This window comes from Typha latifolia, chromosome 2 (genome assembly GCF_019914945.1).
Source record: "Typha latifolia isolate L0001 chromosome 2, TyphaL0001v2, whole genome shotgun sequence".
Taxonomy (NCBI): Eukaryota; Viridiplantae; Streptophyta; class Magnoliopsida; order Poales; family Typhaceae; genus Typha; species Typha latifolia.
The window spans coordinates 13,684,508-13,700,256 of NC_133087.1; the positions used below are offsets into that span (position 1 = coordinate 13,684,508).

Consider the following 15,749-nt stretch of genomic DNA (forward strand, 5'->3'; position numbering starts at 1 on the left):
TAAAATCTATCTTTTATAAAGATAAAAAATTAAATTTAAAATATTTAGTATTAAATAATATCTCTTATAATTAAAATTATATATATTATAATAATATTTAAGAAAGAAATCTTATCGAAAGAAAAGATAGCACATAATCTAATCTTATATTCTTTTTTTTTAAGGTAATGCATTATTTGAACCGGTACCGAAAAATCAAAACAAAGTATAAAAACTAGCTATTATAACCGATAGATTAAAATTATAAATTGAAATATTGGACTTATATGTAATGTCAAATATTTATCCACATGTTCTCTTGCTTGTTCTGGGAAAATCTCTCCTGCTAATTCAAGGATTGCAATGGATGAACTAAAACAAGCAATTACCACATATATGAAACACCATATATACCTTTGTCATCTCATGCAAGTGTTGGATCACACGTCCTGCAATGAGCCATCATCTGTCCTCCCATGGAAAATTTACAAAAGGCCAATTAAATGGAACAAAATCAAAGAACATGAAGAAAATAATGTATCGAATGAATTGCTTCTATGAACTGGAGTAGGCATTTTTACATGTTGTAGTTGTCATATCAAAAAGAACCCTGTTGACACACACTCCAACGTACAAGCAGACAAACTTCCTACCATTAGCAGCAAAACATTCAGTGTTCAAGCAAAATTCCTGTATACCGTTCACATAGCGTTCTCGTCATCTTGATTACCTTTATTTATTGTCTCGCTTGAACAAAAAGTCAGGACATACTAATCTATTAAGAACTTCGAATCAAGGGGTACATAAGACGTACAATTCAATGCATTGCATGCACGTACGTGTTACAGGAGCGAAACAAAAGATAAATACACTGGGTGATCAAACTTAAATATTAAAGACCACTGAAGAATTTCAGGAAGTCTTCAAATGTCTCTCCATGCCTTATTTTCACCACCGATCCATTGTCCACCTGTAAGATAAGGCAAAATTAGAATTAAATATAGCAAGCTTAATCAATCTGAGAAGCCAAGACAGAGACGACAAGTTGCTATAGACTAACTAGCATCCGTACCCAATATTCAGGAGGTCGCATTTTGAGGTTGTAAGTTGAAGCCATGCTCATGCAATATGCACCAGCATCATGAACAACTAAGCCAGCTCCCTAAAATATAAGACCAACTGACCATTAGGAGCAGTAAAAATGTTTTAACTACTAGAACATATGGAGAGAATAAAAACCTTGGCTGGTGTTGGGAGCTCTCTGTCCTTCCCTAGAAAATCTGCAGACTCACAAACAGGTCCAACCACATCAAAGGTAGAAACTTCTGCATCAGAAGAGGGAGGAGAAACCAGTTCTATGTGCTGCACCAAAAGAATCACAGTAGAGCCATGTGAGAAACTCTCATAGTAAGATGTAACTGGATCAATAATTCTTCTGTACGAATGAAAAGATAGGGCCCAGGATCTTTATCACTTTTGAAAGAGTACAATATGATTTCAAAATGACGGTTTCTTGAAGGGCTTGTGGAATCCAACGTGGTAAAGATCTTTGTCTAAGCCATTCTCAAGAGAGAGAAACTCTTTATCAAACAATCACCTTTACTGAGATTGTTCTTATTTTTTTATGAAAAATTAGTTTTCTTGTTTCTCTTTACTTATGATCCAAGGAGATGATCATTGATATTTGTGATCCTCTTGTTTTGCTTGAGAAGAATTTTGTAAGCCTATTATTGTTAATTAAAGTAGAGATTTGAGATGATCTTAGTCCCGTAATTTTTTCCTCACAATTTTTTCATGTAAATTGCTAGTCTTTGATTGTGATTTATTTGCTTACTTTTAATTGTTGTTAACTCATTCTATTTGCATAAAGATAAGAAAGTTGGTATCTTGATGAATGTAGTCCCAGTCCTACTATGTATATGAGCATAGGCATTGAGGGCATTCTTCAACTGCTTGTCTTTGATTGTAGTTTGTTTGTTTACTTTTGATTGTTGTTAACTTATTCTATTTGACAAATGTAGCAAAGTTGGTATCTGGATTTGGGGCTCTTTCCTAACACTTTTTCAGAGAAATGGTTTTTGGAATACATTTGTCAGGTCCCATCCCTACTAATGTATATGAGCATAGGCATTGAGGGCATTCTTCGACTCCTTCCTAATTTGTTGACTTGAAAGATTATGAATTTTAATATTACTACCAGCTTCTCCTTGATCATCACAGCTATTATAAGAGTTACTATCAAAAAAGTAAAAGCCTTAGATAACAGATCTTCTTACTTCTTGAATGATCCTATCTACCAGGGTATATTCAACAAAAATGTGAATTCTGCATGTGTGATGCTCTCCACCATTTCACAGTAATCCTAGGCCAAGTCATGCTTCAACATTCTGCAGATTGCCTAAAAATAGATAATTGCAAATGCAGGATTCAATATTATGTGCCAAACAACCAAGTTATGCATTCCTTTTTCACTAAATAGCCAAGATTGTAATCTTTTGAAATGTCTCTAAACCATATGAGCATTCCAAGATTTTATTGGTGATAACCAGAAACCAATATCATGTCCAAAATTCAAGCTAAATTATTAATTCCAAAGTCATATCGCTAGAAAATGAACTCAACTATACTTTCTTAACTATTCATACAAATGATGTCTTAGAGGTCTAGCTAGTGTTATATAATTTCTTGATATAGATATGATATCCTTCAGAACTAAATAGATCAGTGGAGAACTATTAAGAAAAAAATGCATAAAACCAACGAATACTGGTGATCCTTAGTATTAAGAAAAAAAAAAGAATAAACCAAGGAATACTGGTGATTCTTAGTCGCAACTAGCAAGCTTCCATAATATTACCTGATATGCTCCATATAAACTAGGACGAATGAGCTCTGCCATGCTACCATCAACAACAATGAAATTTTTTGTGCCGTTGGTTTTGACACCAGTCACCTTATTAACCAAGCAGCATGTATTGGCGATAAGTGATCTCCCAGGCTCAATGATTAGAGTCAGATCTCGAGAGAGAACCAATTCCCGCACCTACATGTGCACCACAATTTAATGAATTATAACAGGAAGAATAAAGGAGCATGCTACAATGTCTCAGTTACTTTTTTGTGCATGCCTGAATAATAAATTTAACTGAAAAATGTAGTTACATGAGTAAAAGAATATGACCTACATATAAGGTGAAGCCACTAGCATGTATATTGTGAGGGAGGAGGTATGAGTACAACTAAAGCATGCTAAAGAAACTCAACATAGACATTGAGCTTACAGTATTGATAAGATCCATGGGAGTTGGAAGGACTGCATCTGTGTGATAGTAATCTATTCCCAAACCACCTCCTATATTCAAATACTCCAATTCAAAACCTTGCGCTCTAATTTCATCAATGTAATTCACCATAAGAATTGCAGCATCCCTGAAAATGTCCACCTATGCCAATACAAATAACCAATCAGACACATTTGCAGAAATAAATAACTTCTAGATCAAATTTGTGCATCTTTTAACTCGCTTTCCTAATATAGCATCAGGACCTGACAGCAACTGTGTGTTAAAATTGTTCAGTAAGAGATAATGTACAACTATCTGTTAGAGAGCCTCCTTCTACAGGCAGAATATGGTTGTCTTTGCATGAACACATCAGAATCACAACATTAATCTGATACAGAAGCAAAAGTGCAAAACTAAATTGCAACCTGACTCTGATTTATCTAAAGCTTGTTAGAAACATACACAAAGATCAAGCATGAACAAAATGGCAAATAAGCGGTCTCAGGGTAAAACATAGAGTCTCTTGTGAAACAACTAACAAGAGAGATCGATACTCAAGTGAAGAGCTACTGTTATAGATTGAAGAAAAGCAAGCAACCTCTTGCTTCCAAAAACAGCAGATTATTGTTGTCAATAATGAAATATTAGTGTTCTACAACCTACTGAGAGCTCTAAACTGAAAGACAGACAAAGATGGTACCTTTGTAATAGTAGATCCCAAATGACAATGAGCTCCAACAAGCTTGATTTCATTGGCGTGGGACTTGATAGCATCCAAAAACCACTGTAGTTTTTCATTTCGAATACCAAACTTGGATGTCTTGTTTCCAGTGGCAACATAAGGATGAACCTATTAAACAACAGATCAGATGAAATCTTAGAGCCAACTGAACCAAGAATTTCTGAGAAGATTGGAAGATATCTTGCAATCTCAATTTTGACAGGAAAAGGAGTAAACTATATAAAAAAAATTATATTTATGCAGGACAGATCATCTTAATTTATGATATGCTCCCAAGTTCTGCAACTCCATAATTAGATTATCCAGGAAGAAATGCTAGTTATATTGCTCCAGAAGCTTAGCCTACTTTCGTTTGCTTAACAAGTTGAATATTTTCTCTATTTGATAGCACATAAAACAACAGAACAATAAAAAAATTCATGCAAGCACATACAATATCAGTGAGTGCATTAAAGCGTGTAAAAGAATAATCCCCACAAATGCAAAGAGCATGAAAAGTATTTAAAGTTAACTGGGGCTTTTTTTGACAATGTCAGCCTATAAAAGTGTCAACCGTTAAGCTGGTACTTGTTAACCCAGAGTATATCTAGTAAGGTCAGAAATAACAGGTGCAGAAAAGTTTGAAAGTTCCCAAGAAACAAAGGTGCTTCATCCTATTATCCATCTAATTTACTAGATTTATATTTTGGAGATATTAAGGATGCCAAAATTCTAATGCGATGTGAGCTTCACATTAATCTAGCAAGAAGGCCTGTCGTACCTGCGGATCCACATCAGGGTTTATCCTCAGTAAAACTGGAACTTTCTTTCCTACAATTCTCGCAGCAGTGACAATGTTCTCCAAGTCGAATTCACTATCTATGTTTACAAATACTCCTTCCTGAGCAGCTAAAATAAGGTCTTCCAACTGCTTCCCATTTCCATTGAATATACACCTGATCTTCAAAACAAAAATTGAACATGTTAAACGTGACAAGCACAGATTAAATAACCATTTTGAAGAAGTATGAAAAGAAAAATATCTAATTTGATCGAGGTTCTGATATATGATCGAGTCGGACCAATCTACCACAAAATAGCAATACATAGATTAACTCAAAGGGTGGAAAACTACGGTCTCACCTCGCGGGATCGAATCCAGCACGAAGAGCGAGACGGAGCTCGTTCCCGCTCACCAGAACAGCTCCGCACCCGAGCCCCCTGAGGTGCTCCAAGATCTTAAGGTTGTTGTTGGCCTTGATCGCGTACCCTACGATCGACCTCAGCCCCTCGAGCGCCTCGCGGTAGGACTCGTAGTTGCGGGTGATCTGCGCTTTGCTGTAGAGGTAGAAGGGGCTGCGCTCCGCCGCCGCCATGGTATCTTCAACTCGGATGCCCTCGCAGTAGAGAAACCCGTCGGAGGACTTTGAGAAGCAGTGGCGAGGAGGCGCTGCGGCGGCCGGCGGAGGCGGTGAGTCGGAGATGATGGCTCGGAGAGATAGGGCCTTGGAACGGGAGGGGGAAGGGAAGGCGAGGGATGGCTTGGAGAAGGAGACGGAGAGAGATGGGCGCGGGATAGGGTTTTGGAAGGGTTTGGAGAGAGGAGGAGGGTGAGAGACGAGTTGGGCGGCCGCCATTTCTTCGGGAACGAAGTTGAGGGATTAGGAATCAGTGGGGTTTTATAGGAGAGAGAGAGAGAGTAGGAGTATGAGGAGAGTGTCTAATAAAATACGGAATAATTACACAAAGACCCTGCCCAAATCCAATATATATTTGTCACAAAATTTTATCTTTTGTTAACAGAAATTTCTCTAAAATTAAATTGTCTAGTGCTTAGTACTTACAATGGCTTGGGTAATAATTTGAACAAATCAGTTGTTTCTTGAGGGAGCAACTTAATTTTTTATCAACACAAATACAATCGATTCATGAATAAGTCACTAGCTAAAAGTTTTGTCTATCTTACGTTATTATTTGATTGGTCATTAAATTATTCAGAATGTCGAGTCAATTCAGATACACTATCTGATATATGTCAATACATCGATTATGTGCCTCCAATGTCAAATGTGTGAGATTGAAGTATTAATGCAAATCTAAAAGTGTGTGTAGATAGATCCACACAAGTTGGTATGCATCGAATCCATAATTATCAAATGTTGTATTATTTCTTTTTAATTATATTTTACTTTGCTTAATCAAATTGTGATGTTTTTGCGGATCATGTTTATAAGAAAGCTAACTAGCTTGCAAGTTAGTTGCTAAATGTAATTGTTCTATTTGCTAAGGCACTTCTAGAAATGTAGAGAATTCTCTTGCTAATTAACAGTTTTTGTATAGGATAATTTTGGTGATCTTTATATTTGCCAAAATTAATCTTTAACTTTGATGTTTTCCGTGGAATATAGAATTATTCTTCGAACAATGTTTTTTTAAAGAGGAAGCCACAGGCAAGATTTTATTCATAACATTAAAAGAGCTATAAAACTTAATATATGAGAAATACTAAGAGATACCACAAACTTCTCCACAACAAATAAAATAACAAAAGAAGAGGTATAAAGCCCTAACAAATAAAAAATAAGAGAGATAGGGTGATGACCCTTTCAATAAGCCTCCACAACCTGAGTAAAGTACACATTGCAATAAATAAAATATGGCATTAAGTTCGGCGGGCACAAAAATCACCAAAACATCTAGCTCCAGCAAAAATACAGGCACAAAAGGGTTTGATGTCTAATAGCTTCCTCACGACCTTTATCACACATAAACTTGTCGCTTGTGTATATTTAGTTGTGTAAACAAGCCGAGCTTGAGCGAGTTGGGCTCAGCTCGATTCGATTCAGCTCCAACTTGATGAGGCTTAAGCTTGGCTCGACGACTCGTGGGCTTAATAGGCTTATTTGGGGTGACGGCTTAATCCAAAATCTAAGTGTTATATTAAGCTAACCCAACAGCCAATTTCAATGAGTTTAGAAAGAATGATACTTATAAAGACTATCTATATTACCCAATTTTCGATATGGGATTAAACATCTAAGAGTCTCTATGGAAAAAAAAATTTAGAGAATAAATTGTATACGAGAGGATTTAAACTAGTTGGGTTAATAAGAGTTGCTTTAACCAACTATGATATATGCCATTTATACATTTATTGTGGTGTGTGTGTGTATATATATATATATATATAAAATATTATCTCACATATTATATTTTAAGTCAAGTCGAGCTCGGCTCAATTAACTTTTCGAGCTCAAAAATCCAACTTGGCTCGCCTCATTTAGAGCTCGAGCTCTTAATGAGTCGAGCTCACGGGCCTCGTGAACTGGTGAGCTTGAGCTCGACAACCGTACTTGTACTAGAGAGATTGAGGGAAGTAATGCCAGATAAAATGACACTCATATAGCAATCTCGGGGAAAGTAAAAAATAAATAAGCTCAGATTGCAAAAGAACGACGGTGTGGGAGAAAGTCAGAGTATTGAACCATTATTGAAACAATGAGATTGATTGTCACAAAAAATTTCAAATCTTATTAACCAAAAAAATCAACCCCAATCCATCAACCAAAGCTAAGGAAAAAAAAGACAAGAGAGCTCGACCACCCTTTGATCTCTCTTTATTGTATTAGTTGGAGGTCGGTACGGACAGTGAGAATCAATGATGTGGAGAGCGCCACTAAAGCCTTTCTTATGTCGTAACGAACAACTACGATGGGCGATAGAGTCCTAAGTTAGGAGAGGAGAATGAAAAGATAAGAAAAAGGGGAATATACTATGGGGGAGGAGAAGAGGAAAGAGATGGGAGGAAAAGAGAGGAGGCTCACAACGAGAAGGAGCCTTAACCGACTAAGGGATGGGAGAGAGTAGGTTGGCAACTTGAGGATATATCTTTCAAGAAAGAGGAAAAAATAAGAAAATTCTAGCAAAGTATCCAAAACCTTAATAGAGTTTCAAATATCATAATTGCCATTATATTCCTTAAAATTATTATTGCCACTAAAATCTCTCAACTCTTTCAAAATTGGCATTATGGTTAGATTTTCATGGAATATTCACAGCAGATTATTATTAAAATTAATAAACACATATCAATAACTAAAATACTCCGCTTCTTAAAATGTTGCGTAAAATATTTACCAATAAGTTTTATCTCGCATAACAGAAGATATAGATTTTAAATCATTTTAAATAATTTATACAAGGGTAAAAATAAAAAATTTATACGAGGAAAATTAGTTTTTTTTATCTAAGTTCGCTTTTAATCCTAATTAGTTAGATTTAACTAATTAAATGATATTTTTGAAAGAACAACTATCGAACAATTATAATATTTTGAAGAATATAGCGGTAGTTATAATATTTTGAAAAGTTTTAGTAGCAAATATGTTAAAATCCTTTTTTTACTTTTATTCTCTTCATAACTCGGCGTATCAAACACATGAATAATAAATACCAATCTCAATTTCACAATCTACCTTTGGATAATAGTCTAATTCACAATGTTTAGTTGGATTTAAATTTCATGTTCAATGGCACCATACCTTAATTCTCTCAACAAATAAAAAGATATCTAAATTCTAACTACTAGCTCAACAAATTCACAGTCAGTCTGTGAACTTAGAAAGAAAGCACGATCCACCTGCAATTAATTTTTGATTTCAATGATGCAAAAGAATCAAGCTTGAGTCAAAATTTCCGAGAAGCACAACCTGACCAACATTAAATATTTAAAATTGCTACATTTAATCTTGATTAGAATTTAGAAGACAAGTAAAAAGATATCTTAATTGCTCACGTTTGATGTATGAGTTCATGGGGCGCACCCTTATACTAGTTTATGCAATTTTGATTTCTTAAATTTTCTTTCTTTTTCATTTGTTTTTTTTAAATTGTAATATATATCTAAAAAAAAAATCAAGAGATGTCTACTTGTCCACCATGTTGCCCTACAAAGCTGGCAGGTAATTAATGGAGTTGACATTATAAATGGAAGAGATGTCCATCAATATCACCAAGTAAACTAATGATCTTAAGTTTGGCATTTTTAATTAATATTTATATATCACTCAAGGAAGTAGTCATTAGTGGCTAACTCTATTCTAAACATTCTTACAATTTAAACGTACCAAGCTAAATTGTTTAAAATAGGAGCTGTCTTTTAAGTTATTGTTTAAGTTAAAAGAGTTAGTTATAGTTAATTATAAACCCACCGCTTAAGACATCGTATAGATTTTAGGAGGAGATTGGAAAGAGCCATATATAGCTGTCCAGGATAAGTAGTAGCCGTTACTGGCGGTTGGTTCTTTCCCTCCCTCGTTCTCTGATCAGCTTTTGCAGTTATTGCGTTTAATTAATAGTAATAGAAACTTGTGGGGTTGGAAGGAATGGAGTGGCATGCATTTCGGCAACGTCTCCTTCTCTCACATCCCAAACGCGTAGAGATTATGAGATTAATGGGAGAAAAAAAAAAGAAAGAAATTTACCCAACTGTCGCTTTCTTTCTCTCTCATCCTCCCTTGTCGTGTCTCCCTCGCCGTCTCCTCAGCGTATTCTGTGGTCGTTTAAATCTAACCTTCAACCCCCTCCCTCTCCTCTTGCTAAATCCCAGGCCCGTCTCAGAGGTACAATCTTTTCCTTTTAGTTCTTCTCTCTGTTTCTGCCATCTGATTGCATTCCAGTTCATTGTAAGATCATCTTTGAACCGATCTTGTCTGTTGGTTTTATTGGGTTTGTTTCATTTTTTTTGAGCAATGATGGGTCGTTGCTTTGATCTGAATGGGGCTTAGTTTTTAACCTAACCTGGGGTCAAGATCTCATATGGGTATTTTAGCACTTGTTGTCATTAGTAGAAGAGGAGAAGAAGAAAGATCATCTTTCTTTGTTGAGATTTTATGGAACTTGGTATTACATGAGCTTAATATAATTTTTCTGACATACAATTGATTATGATTTCTAGAGTTTAGATGATTATATTGTTTATTCTAATGGTGGGATTTCAGGTGTTTGAATTGGCTTTGCCTGGTATAGCATTGCTGAGTTCTCAACGCTCCGCCCCTTTGTTGTCTTAAACCAGGTCCTGCTTGCACGCACGAAACACGATGACGGAAGTCATTTCGGCACCTCTAGATCGATTCCCAAAAGCCGGTGCGTAGAAGAGAAAATCTGCACTTTTTTTCTTTTTGAATATATATGAATTCAATTGTATTGTATTAGAATGAACGAATTCATTCATCTTTGTGTAGTTTGTCATTCATGCTTCTCTAAAAATTCGCCATTACTATTAGAATTTTGATAGAAAGAAGTTAAAGGTACATCTACTTGTTCTTATTACTGCAGCCTTTGACGGTTGTAATGAAGAAAAGAGAGACAGAAAATCCGACGTTGAGAACTCAGAGGATGAAAGGAAGACCAGACTTGGATCTCTGAAGAAGAAGGCAATCAATGCCTCCTCAAAGTTCAGGCATTCTTTGACAAAAAGGGGTAGGAGAAGCAGTAAGGTGATGTCTGTCTCCATTGAGGATGTACGTGATGCTGAGGAAATGCAGGCAGTTGACGCCTTCCGTCAGATCCTTATTTTGGAGGAGTTGCTACCATCAAGACATGATGACTATCACATGATGCTAAGGTCACATCCCGGTATCCATTTTTGAGTATGCTCTAGCTGCTATATATGTGGAAAATTTAATAATGAATGTGTCAATAAAATGCAGTAGTCAATGGCTGATTATATCACTATTAATGCGACAAACAAATATATGTCGATGAATGGAAAGTTAACTCATCTCTGAAAACAGGTTCTTAAAGGCCAGAAAGTTTGACACCGAGAAGACAAAGCAAATGTGGACTGATATGCTCCAATGGAGAAAGGAGTTTGGCACTGATACAATTTTGGAGGTAATCAATTATCGCTGCTTTCTTAATTCTCTTCTCCAATGGAAAAATTTTTAGTTAAGAATAGTTTTGCTTTGTCAATCAATTTATCTTTTATGGTTTCGTCACGGTAAGTATAAAACTTTTCCAAATCACATTGGTTGACATAAACAAGTTCATGAGAATGAGGAAAAATTCTCTATTTATATTCTTGTTTTGTTAATCTTATAGCGAGAAGGTCCACAGCACATATTATACAGAAGAGACACAAATTTGACTTGTAGTTAAGGATCTTCAGAAAAGAATCTGGAACCTAGAAGATTGTAGTATCACTTGAACTTCAACATGACTCCATTTGTTCTATATTACTTACCTTTTAGCAATTCGGTATGTGACGACATGTAACGGTGACGTACTACTGCTGACTCTTTGCTTATCTCTTTTCTTAATACTTAGGATTTTGATTTCAAAGAAATTGATGAAGTCTTGGAGTACTATCCACATGGTCATCATGGTGTTGATAAGGAAGGCAGGCCAATCTACATTGAAAGACTAGGACAAGTTGATGCCAACAAGATGATGCAAGTTACAACCATGGATCGTTATGTTAAATATCATGTGAAGGAGTTTGAGAGAAACTTCGCCGTTAAGTTCCCAGCTTGCTCAATTGCGGCCAAAAGACACATTGATCAGAGCACAACTATTCTTGATGTCCAAGGAGTGGTAAGTGAGGAATGATTGCTTCAATGAACTTCAATATTACCTAGATTACTTGCATCAGAATTTAAAATCCATAAAAGCCAAATTCTCTAGAGGAGTTTTCACAAGAAGCCCTTGTTAAATTTGGTCAGAATATGTTTAAGTTTGAAAGATAGTGATCTGAGGAGAATATTTTCACTGTGGAATAAATACTAGGGGTATAAAAACTTCAACAAGGCTGCAAGAGATTTAATCGGCAGGCTTCAGAAAATTGATGGTGATAACTACCCTGAGGTACTCTCTGTCATTCCAATAACCAAAATTTTGTACATCCATGCCACTAAATTGATATAGATGACAGTTAACATTCAAGTTTGTTCTTTCCTACTCCAGACGTTGTGCCGCATGTTCATCATTAATGCAGGTCAGGGATTCAGACTGCTTTGGAACACTGTAAAGTCTTTCCTTGATCCAAAGACTACCGCAAAGATTCATGTATGCTCTCTCCATTCTGTACCGGCTACTGTTTTTGACTAAAGAACTGCATAACAAACTATATGTTATTTTTTTCAGGTTCTGAGCAATAAGTACCAGAGCAAATTGCTCGAAGTTATCGATGCCAGGTATGGCTTAAAACCAGGAAGAAGTACTGCTATTATTTTGAGTCCTACATACGATTTTGTATGGATCAAAATTTCACTTGAGAATCTGCTCAATTTAACAAAAATCTTTATTTTGAATTGAAAAGTGCAACTCATTCAATAGAGATTTCTGATCTTTCTTTCTGTTTCTTACAGTGAATTGCCAGAGTTTCTTGGTGGTACTTGCAATTGTGAGGGTGGTTGTCTTCGGTCTGATAAAGGCCCATGGAAGGACCCTGAAGTTCTAAAGGTTTTCTATTACCTTTCCTCTCACCTTAGTTTTTTCTTTTTCTGGTTGAAACTGCTCTTCATTTTATCTATTTGCCAAGGAGTTTTAAATATAAGTTGGAAATGGCACGACATTCACTGGATACTTCTTGAATACTTCGATTCACAGATGGTTCAAAATGGAGTTGGGAGATGTGGAAAGCCAAACATGACTCCTTTTGGTGCTGAGGAGAAAACAATTTCTGAAGATGAGATATTCTATCCCAAGGCAAGATAAATCTCAATCTACTTTTCTCTCCATTGTCATGTAATACCTTTATATATTCATCCATTTGCTAAGTGTATCTGATATCGATGGCTAAATACATTTTCTTCGCATGCAGAAGCAGGAATCTTTCCGCAAGGAGACTAGTTTAGCTCTAGCTGATTTGCGATCTGTCTCAAAAATCTCACGTGGCATGATTGAGCACCCGCAGTTGTCGCCTGTGCGTGAGGAACTAGGATCTCAAGATTACCAAGTAGGCCTACAAATTATTAGCACTTTGTTTGAACCTTAACTGCTATTAACTTCTAAGCAGCTATAATCGAGCTTGGCTTTTTTCTGTCATTAGAATCTAACTCTGGCTTTAGCTAGTTGGCCCTATTACTCCATATCTAGTTACACTTCATCTGTCAGAAGAATAGATGGCTCAGCACATTGAGTCTAAATATTTCTAGTCTAATGGTCCTTTTTGCTGAACTTATCAGGTTTCGAAGGTTAATGAGAATTTCCCTCCTCCATATTCCTATGATATTCCTATGATCGACAAAGCTGTAGACAGTAGCTGGAACAAAGAAGTACTCAATGAGAAACTTGCCATATCCAAAGGTCAATATAACAACTTGTGACTTGTTTTTCCTCCATTTCTGTAAGTTATTGATATAAAAACTGTGGAGAGAATTTCTCTTTACAAGATCTTATGTTGTACCAGATATCTACAATAGGTCTGATGGGATTAGCAACAACATGTTTGGTGGTGTTGTGGCTCTTGTCATGGGTATTGCGACTATGCTGCGTGTCAGCCGCTCTGCGCCAAAGAAGATTGTTGATGCACAAATTGACTGTGCAAGAGCTGTGTACAATACAGAATCTAAGGTTGTTAAAGGCCAAATGCAGCACTTGCAGCTGCCTGCAACAGCAGTATCAGCTGCTGAATATTCCTTAATCATGAAGCGCCTTGCTGAACTGGAAGAGAAGGCAGTAGTTCTCAGCACAAAGCCTGCTGAGATGCCAGATGACAAGGAGGAGATGCTGAAGGCTGCTGTGGACCGTGTCGGTGCTTTGGAAGCGGAGCTTGCAGCAACCAAGAAGGTCATTCCCTTTCCAATTATGTTCTTATCTGAAACCGTTGAATTTAACGTAGCGATAGCATGCATTGTTTCTTAATTCAGGATCATGATCATAAGGCACATAAGTAGCACTAAGAATTCAGGATGCTTTTCACTACATAATTTGCTTATTATTATAATCTCTTGTCTCGGTAAGCTAAAAATTTAAGCTGATAACTATTTTGCTCATAATGAAGATACAATATACTCTGTAGTTTAAAGTGGTACTTGTTAGACTGTGGTATGTAGCAAATACTTTTCATCAGTGCACTTCAACTTCTAATGTGTATGCTCATTTTTATCCACTGTTTTCAAGATAATACTAGAAATTAAGCCTCTAAATTCTACTTCAACTTTGAAGGCTCTGGAGGATACTCTTTCTCGGCAGGATGAAATTCTGGCTTACATTGACAAGAAGAAAAAGAAGAAGAAGAAGAGCAAATTTGTGAGTCATTCTCATCTCAATAGATAGAATATCAAGTACCATATCTCCTTCAGATTATGTCAAGTTGGTGTATAAAACCAAATGCCATAGCATTAGCTTGATGATTCAGAGAAAGTACCAAGTCAGACTAAATAGTAGTTCATGTCTTACTCATGATGAGCTCTTTCGTCCCTCTTCTTTTTTGCTACTTTATCTATGTCTCAATCTAATGCCATTAATGAATCTAATGTCTGTCTGCAGAACCCATTTCGCTGGTGAACAGACGGCAAATGACAGGGTGTGTATAAAAATAAGGCTGTGAATCTGTTGAGTTTGGGTGATGTTTTTCTTTGTCAGCAAATACCTTTTGAGTGTAATATATGCCTGCATTTCCTAAACTGGTCCAAATTTTCATTGAACATTTACTCCTCTGATTCCTTTTGTTTTGATATTGGTGAGCTAAAGAGGAGAATGTCCTTCAAAAGAAGTCTTTATTAATATTGTGTATGACTAAGATGCTTGATGGCATAGCAGGATTTAACATGACTGTGGAAATTTTGCTGGAATGGTTTCAATCGAAAACTAAGGTCCACCATTCATTGATCCGGGTCGAAATTTGGGGTCAAAAGTGAAGCCAAATGAAACTTGGAACCATATTATAAATTAAAGTTATATAAGTGGTTTAGTCAGTACTCTCTGCCTTTCCATCCTTATGTTTTCCGTCAATCTAAGAAATAAGTAAGATCGGTTTACTCTTCCTTCTTTTTATACAATAAAAAGCTCTTGGGCAAATGGACCGGCATAATAATGAAAATTAAGCATCTAGCCGAGAGGGCAAATAAGATCAAAATAAAACAACCCACAAACACAAATGGACGGCTATTTCTAGTTTCATCCCAATTGTCATGGATATTGAAGCAGTGTAATAATTTGACCCTACATAAAACTAAAGAAAAGAGAAAAAAAAAAAAAGTGGCTCTACTACCACGAAGAACTGCCTCCGATATCTAACCATTGGAGGGGAGGGATATGACATGGGGAGCAGCAAAGAGTAATAGCTGCGGACAAAGAGGTAGGTCTAGTGGTGTTAGACTGCGGTAGTAAATAACGAGGTGGGTGTAAGGGAGGACGAGCAAGATAGGCAAAACAATAAAAGTTGACGGAAGAGACCACCTTAGCAATGAGGGGGTGACAACAGTGTGTGATGCCCCATCCTAGACTCGGATATTATGTGGTAAATAAGTAAGATTAATATTTATCAGTTACTATATTGTTAGACAGATAATTGGTAACCATTTTTATTGACTTTAGGAGAAACTAAAGTCTCACTTGTGACATTATCTAGTTAGATGAGATATTTATGACTTTTAATTTTATTTTGAATCTTATAAATATTTAGAAAAGATATTTAGGAGCTTTAATATAATCTCTAGCCTTTTAAATATCTTAGAGAAGATATTTAAAAATCTCATGGAGCTAAGTTTTTTTTGACCTCTATATAAAGGTGTAAGACGAGAAAATGTCGTCTTCTCTAA

The 15,749-nt window shown here is 36.1% G+C and overlaps 2 protein-coding genes across 3 annotated transcripts; one reads left to right on the forward strand and one right to left on the reverse strand.

The window, feature by feature from the left end:
- Positions 1-727: 727 nt before the first annotated feature.
- On the reverse strand, positions 728-5,677 carry LOC140780951 (probable diaminopimelate decarboxylase, chloroplastic). Its single transcript, XM_073126684.1, has 8 exons — positions 5,128-5,677; positions 4,766-4,940; positions 3,964-4,113; positions 3,261-3,422; positions 2,837-3,022; positions 1,219-1,341; positions 1,052-1,141; positions 728-949 (listed from the first exon to the last, which is right to left on the reverse strand). Exons 1-8 carry the CDS (start codon positions 5,619-5,621, stop codon positions 872-874), a joined length of 1,458 nt encoding a protein of 485 aa, XP_072982785.1. The 5' UTR covers positions 5,622-5,677; the 3' UTR covers positions 728-871.
- A 3,799-nt stretch (positions 5,678-9,476) lies between these two features.
- LOC140782965 (phosphatidylinositol/phosphatidylcholine transfer protein SFH3-like) lies at positions 9,477-14,728 on the forward strand. Of its 2 annotated transcripts, none has more exons than XM_073129884.1 (15): positions 9,477-9,605; positions 9,984-10,128; positions 10,321-10,609; positions 10,779-10,878; positions 11,311-11,577; positions 11,770-11,847; positions 11,947-12,048; positions 12,127-12,176; positions 12,351-12,444; positions 12,592-12,690; positions 12,806-12,940; positions 13,170-13,290; positions 13,394-13,773; positions 14,152-14,235; positions 14,476-14,728. In XM_073129884.1, the coding sequence occupies exons 2-15, from the start codon at positions 10,083-10,085 to the stop codon at positions 14,491-14,493; spliced, it is 1,863 nt and encodes a 620-aa protein (XP_072985985.1). In that variant the 5' UTR covers positions 9,477-9,605; positions 9,984-10,082; the 3' UTR covers positions 14,494-14,728. The 2 variants fall into 2 exon arrangements, with proteins under 2 accessions (XP_072985985.1, XP_072985986.1); XM_073129885.1 differs by having other exon boundaries at positions 9,552-9,605; positions 10,058-10,128.
- Positions 14,729-15,749: the final 1,021 nt, after the last annotated feature.

Bases quoted from the DNA above. Each gene is read 5' to 3' on its own strand.
- LOC140780951 (XM_073126684.1), bottom strand. From the start codon at position 5,621: ATGGCGGCCGCCCAACTCGTCTCTCACCCTCCTCCTCTCTCCAAACCC. The intron at 3,423-3,963 runs GTACCATCTTTG...GTATTGGCATAG, and splicing joins TGGGATCTACTATTACAAAG to GTGGACATTTTCAGGGATGC. The intron at 950-1,051 runs GTACGGATGCTA...CTTATCTTACAG, and splicing joins TGCGACCTCCTGAATATTGG to GTGGACAATGGATCGGTGGT.
- LOC140782965 (XM_073129884.1), top strand. From the start codon at position 10,083: ATGACGGAAGTCATTTCGGCACCTCTAGATCGATTCCCAAAAGCCG. The intron at 12,177-12,350 runs GTATGGCTTAAA...TGTTTCTTACAG, and splicing joins CTCGAAGTTATCGATGCCAG to TGAATTGCCAGAGTTTCTTG. The intron at 13,291-13,393 runs GTCAATATAACA...ATGTTGTACCAG, and splicing joins GAAACTTGCCATATCCAAAG to ATATCTACAATAGGTCTGAT.